General features: G+C 34.6%; 1 protein-coding gene across 1 annotated transcript in view; it reads left to right on the top strand.

Annotated features, from left to right (window-relative positions):
- The window catches only part of LOC105624218 (nuclear hormone receptor FTZ-F1), a 109,172-nt gene that overhangs the window by 80,692 nt on the left and 21,823 nt on the right, over nucleotides 1–6,657 (top strand). The window contains exon 2 of the mRNA XM_012205578.1: nucleotides 4–480. Coding sequence (XP_012060968.1) covers nucleotides 4–480 — 477 coding nt within the window. The remainder of the gene's footprint in view (nucleotides 1–3; nucleotides 481–6,657) is intronic.

Raw genomic sequence — 6,657 nt, 5'->3', positions numbered from 1 at the left:
GAGGAGGAGGAGGTAGTTACACCAGCAGCAGCGGTGGCGGCGGCAACGGCGGTGGTACTGCCGGAGGTGGTGGTCCAGGCGCGGCTAACGCCACGGTCAGCGGTGGAGGACCGGCCACCGCCACGGGAAGTGGCAACGTCGCCGCCGGTGCGGTCCCGACCGGCGGCGGTACTTTGTGCCATCCTGGCCTGGGCCAGGTCGGCATCGTCACCGGCTCGATACCTTGCCCGTCCGATTTCCCGGATACTAAGGATATCATCATCGAGGAGCTGTGTCCCGTGTGCGGCGACAAGGTGTCCGGTTATCATTACGGTTTACTCACCTGTGAGTCCTGTAAAGGATTCTTCAAGCGCACCGTCCAGAATAAGAAGGTCTACACGTGCGTCGCTGAGAGGTCCTGTCATATCGACAAGACGCAGCGGAAACGGTGTCCCTACTGCCGCTTTCAGAAGTGCCTCGAAGTCGGCATGAAGCTCGAAGGTGAGTCCTTTTCTACTTATCGAACGATTGTTACCGATTATTACCCAAGTAGTGAACGGTCGAATAACGAAACAATTCGAACAATTCGAAGGTAATTTCGTTTTTAAAAACTTTCCCTGACGTTCTTTCTATCACTGCCTATAAGGGAATAGAATGTCAACAAATATTTTGTTTACATTCGCTGTTTGTTCCTTTACTTGGCATATATTTATTTTCCAGTATGGAAATGTGAACTGATAAAGAGATAATTTTCAATAAATTAAAAGAAATTTCCATATTAAAAATATGTGACAATTATGTTATAATGAGATTATAATGACAGAGAGAAACAAACAACAGTGATCGAACGAGAAGCAGTTGAATAAAATCATTTGTATAAGTACTTTCATCAAGAACAGACACGCGAAGCATATCTGCGCATTTTTAGCGTTTTATGTTGCTAATATGCTGTTTATGTAATGGTAAACGTTATTCGATACCATTCACAATATATAATTTGAGAAATTGTCTGTGATAATTCTGTATTGTGATGTCATTGAAAAACGACTTCCGAGAAAGCACGAAAGAAAGAAGACATATTTTTTTTCGAGTTGCGACATCTTTTTATGTAGTGTTTTTAATAGAAAAAGATGTTGAACAAAAGAAGTTTACCAAAGTATTTACGTATCTAATCAAAACTCGATTCTTGGAAAGCAGTAAAAAGAAATATTCGGGCCAAATAACGAACATTTAAAGATGCATCAACATAATGAATTTATTCTTGAAAGAGAATAATAACATATGTTTCTACTATATTGAGTCTTAATCAGTCGAAAGCGGAAGGAATTATATCATCGCGTATGAAATCAAAAATAAAAATAAAATCAATAAAAAAGAAAATGAATAAATATACAACATAAAATTAAATCGCGATAAAGTAAAAATAAATCTCCGTCTCTTATCAGGTAAATAAAGCAAAATAGCGAACGGTAGGTAGTTAATTAAAGCAAAATTGGTATAATGCCAACATATATTTAGATGTAAACAAAAAGTTTCTCAAAATTAAACCAATTCATTAAATCAAGAAACGAATATAAATTCGTAACTCGTTATATAGATCATACCTCGCAAGAGGATTTTATCAATGGTTGTCTGTAAAAACATTGTTTTATGTGCATATGTAAAGTTAAAGAAAATCTAAATTGAATTCGATTGGATACACTCAGTGCTTACTGATGAATATTAAAACACAAATTGAGGTAAAGATGTGCGTTTATATAAATCTAGAAATCGGTTAATTCGTGAAATTCTCAATATATTCTATTATTATATATACTGTTACATAAAATATGTATTTTACAATTCAAAGTATTTACATTTTACTTTTATATTTAGATTAAATCAGTGCACATCGATTTTAACTTTAGCTACACATTGTGGTCCCGGAAACCTCAATCCAATTTGCTAAATCGATTTTTCGTGTTTCTCAACTTTTCTTTTTCCTTGAATTTTTTGTATATCTCAAAGCTTTTTAATTCTATCGATTTTTACACAAGGACTTATTCTTTAATCAATTTTCCATCGATTGAAAAAAAAAATTAATTGAAACATGCCCATTTTTACGGAAAGTTACGATAACAAATTTGGAAGAAATCCCGGGTATCTGAGTGTGTACATCAACTGTACTATCAAGAGTAAAAAAAAAATGTGTATAACTAAGGTGTATAACTAGGGTTAGTGCACTAATGCATCGAATGAAAATTATTATAAAGTCGGTGAAATAGAATACTTCACATCTAAAAAAATGCGATAAAATTAATTCCAATCAATAAATTGTACGATGAAGGTTATCGGCTGAATCGCGATATTTGATAACAGTGTAACATTAATGTGCCTTACATATAAGGCTGATAACAAGCTAATAATACGCGCAACCAAATGCACTTCGATAAACGTTATTGAATCGTACCTCTTAAAAGTTGTTGTAAAATCTGAATGTTTCATTCTAGAAAAAAATGTTAAATGTAAATGTATATCTCTACACGTATTCATACATCATATCCACGCCTGTATGCTTCTGTATACGAATAGTTTTATACTGGACACGCGAACATATTTTTTTCATTGTTATAAAAAGAATCTATGCATATCTAATTCCACGAGTACGTAATCGCGCATAATGTATCGTATCGTGCGCGTCATGTTATTTTAATAATTTCTCGTTTTACTTTCACCAAACGAAAGCGACGTTTTTCCTCCAATAATTTGTTCGGTGTCATCGGCGTTATTATCATGTTTTATCTCCTGTCGAATATCTCCATGCGTGCGTTCGTACCACTAACCGCACGTCAAAAGCCGTTTACGCGCGTGTTCAGTTATCGTCGCCGTCGACTCGGTTCTCATCAGCGCAACGCTCGGGCGTTTTCGCACTACGCTCATACGAACTTAACCTTATTACATACCGTGGAAGCGATTAACTCAAGTCTCACCGCGTGCTCCCTTTCGCCGTTTTAAAGCTCGGGAATGCGCGCTTGACGGCAAGCGATGGCATCGTACCGCTTATAACCGCGAATCGATCGCGCGCACCTCTTCCTCGCGATATTCGAGTTGGAGCGGAGAAACGGTCGTTACTACACGCTGGACAAACGAAATTACGTCACGGCACAGCACTAGTAACACAATTACGCGCCATTATCTATATGCTTACATTCGACCCCGTTATAACTCTTGCGTCTATAATTTGTTTCTAATTAGTAGACTTTATCAACTTCGGTAGCTAGATATATGTATCTTGCACTAAAAAATATTAAATTTTAATAAGTTTGTTTATTTCCAAGTAAATATTTACTAAATATGTAAACGTATATCTATTTGTAGAGTCCGACCGAAACTAAAAATAAATATTCAGTTGTCGCTCAATTTCGACCGAAAACGAATTGATTTTCAAAAATCATGACAAATTTATGTACTCTTTAAAAAACAAAATTTTATTAAAATATCTAACTATAATAATATAATAATATTGCATCCTCAACTTTTCAAGAAATTAAATCACAGTTATTAATAGGATCACATCAAAGTTTTTTGTATTCAAGTTGTCTAAAGCGTCAACGAATTAATAATGAAAATCAAACAGTTGTTTTTTAAACGTTTATCGATACGTTGCAATTTCGGCCAAAATCGAAATCAAACCGAAACCCTGATTTTTGAACCCTAAAAACTGATCGAAACCGATTTTTCGATCGGACTCTATTTTGATATAGAAACTATTAATTTGATTTAACTTAATTTTTTTTAAATAAATATTTATTTACTGTAAGTTTTATATTTACTTAGCACATATAAAAAAAAATGTGTATTAAAATTTCTCTTCAGTGAACATATAAATTATGCCGTAATAATTTGTTCCACGAAAAGAAATATTTTTATTGAGACTCCCCTTCGTTACTAAATTTATAGTAACCTCTGACGCGAAAATTACTTGATAATTGCTTTGTTTCTAATTATATCTTAATTCAAGATTAATTTATTAATATAGAATCTGTTACATACACACACACACACACACACACACACACACACACACACACACACACACATACACACACACACACACACACGATGCGCGCAATACGTATAATGAAATTAAATTGAATCGAGTTATAAACAGGCTAGTCCGATCGATGCTCCAATTTCGGCGCTTTCTGCCGCTCGCGATTGCGTCGCATTCGTCAAGACATGGAATTGAGACAAGACAGAAATGCCGCGAAGCAGAGTTTGGTCGTAGCATTTAATGCAATCCGAGTAACTGGGTCTAGGCCCTCAAGGCCCAACGATTAAGCGAATCTCGAAACAGCATCTGTTGCAATTGCCGTCTTTGCACACCGTTTTCCACGGCGCGTTCCTACGATGGTAAACGGGGGAGATTGCCTAACGCGGAAAGTTTCCAGAGTGCTTGCGAGTGTTTACGAAAGGAAGTGGGGTTTCTTTTACCTATCTACATTGCGTCTTTTATTAAGTTTACAAAAGAAAAGGAAAAAAAAAAATTCGTGCCGATGAAAATCGCACGAAAAATCCGCGCTTGCGGAGAAATAAGAACAGCAAGGTCTAAAACACCTATCTATGAAAAGTAATTAAGCTGAATTATAAAACAAAAAAGAAATCGGGGATGGAGGGAAGCAGTAGGAGGTATATCGATAAAATTGTGGATTCGATAATTCATGAAGTATATATCATTCATGCTCGTTTTTATAATACTAATGTTTAATTTTGATTTTGATTCAATTAACTTTTTTTTTCTCTGATTATAAGAGCTAGAAAAAGATGAAGATTAAAAGATTGAATTGAAATTAAAGTCAATCTATATTGATGGAAATGGGAACATAAGTGATAATATTTGTTGTAATCATGGCTGGACGCTGCCATTTCGCCGCTGTAAAATGTAAGGAGCAGAGAGTAATGGTTATTGTCTTTTTCTTCTGCGTCGTTTTGTCGCTAGCTATGACGTTTTCACACTTCACTTTCGCGTTGTTTGCCTCGGCGTTAACAAATTATTCCTACTCATCATCGAAAGCGGCTCTTCGATTAATCATCGCGATTTTGAATAATGCCCGAGCGTACTTTCTCGTATAATTTACAATGAAATCGTGGCTTGATTCGTTCGGCGATTTGTCTGCCGCTTTATACGAAAGAAAGAAATGTGACGAGGCGCGAAAAGAACTGGCGTGTACACTTGTGGTAATCGCGCGATAACACCTGTCAAAGATCCGTGGTAAACTCGCCGTTTTCAACGACGCATGAATATAAGGCTCGTTCGAGCTTTGTAAAGCGATTTAAAAACTATTTCACTAGCAATAAGCCCGTCAAACGAGGTGCTTGTGAAGTGATTTCCAGAGGTCGTTAAAAGAAATATTCATAAATTGTAATGTTACTTATAATAATTTATGTTATTATCTATCCATTAATTGATTGATAATAATTTATTTAATATTCTTGAAAATTATTTAGCTCGATAACGTATGACCTCAGAATTTTTTCTAAGTAATCATATCTTAGCAAAAAAACCTAATAATAAAATCTAGTAATAAAGATTTATCAGCGCATTAATATAAAATTATCAAATATGCAATTCTTAGTCAATAAATGATAAAAAAGTTAAATGCTTCCTATTTCTATTCTGCATTATTCAGAATGGAATAAATTAAAAAATTGTCCATATTTAATTAAATTTGATAATTTGATATAATAGAATTTTTAATCTTCATGAAAATTATATTTAATTGTATGTGACGGATTTACAATTGGTGATATATTTACAGCTTTTTCTTGTTGAATATTCTTATATATAAATATAGCAAGGATGAAATTTTTTGGTCCCGATATTCAACGTGTCGCGAAACATAGCGCGGTTTTGCGCAATTTACAAGCAACGCCGCCGTATATATGCGCATATCAACGCTCAGGTTTCGCAGGTGCGAACAATTTGCCCAACGGTTAAGTAAATAAGCTTATCTATTTTTATACTGATGAACAATGCTGCTTTATTTTTTGTTAGATAGTTCACATAGATATCCGCATGCAAATTCTATGATTTGCATCTGAAAACGTAAACTTTTTAGATTTTTTTCTAAATCGACGAATAATTTTTGCTGATTACACAAAAGAAAATCCGGAAGGAACATTACGATATTTATTATAATATAATGCTTAGTGTTTCGATGAAAAAATTCATTGAATGTACTGAATCGAATATATCCCATGTATATGTATGTATGCACAGCTAATATTATGATAAGACTTAGCTTAACGCGGCAAAGCGGTCGTAGGCTCTTCTTATCAAAATTACATTCAAATAGCAACGACGTAAAGAAAAAGTTACGCTTTTGACAGAGCGAGTGCGACTTGTGCGAAATGTGTTGTTTTACATTAACGTTAGGTATATACAATATTTTATGCGATAAAACATCAAATCAAAGAAGCGTTAAATTTTAGGAAAATGAGATTTTGCAATTTATCGAATATTTCAACGGAATATATAATGATATAGTATCTATAATGATACAATACGACATAAGATAATAGGATAATGACAGAAATAATAGGAATAAAATTATTGTAAAGTCGTCCTCATGTTTCTTCCTTGATCAATTACTCAAAATAATTCTCTCTCTCTCTCTCTCTCTCTCTCTCTCTACTATA

The sequence above is a fragment of the Atta cephalotes genome (genome assembly GCF_000143395.1).
Source record: "Atta cephalotes unplaced genomic scaffold scaffold00074, whole genome shotgun sequence".
In the NCBI taxonomy this organism is placed as follows: domain Eukaryota; kingdom Metazoa; phylum Arthropoda; class Insecta; order Hymenoptera; family Formicidae; genus Atta; species Atta cephalotes.
This window is presented reverse-complemented; position numbering and strand designations above follow the sequence as displayed.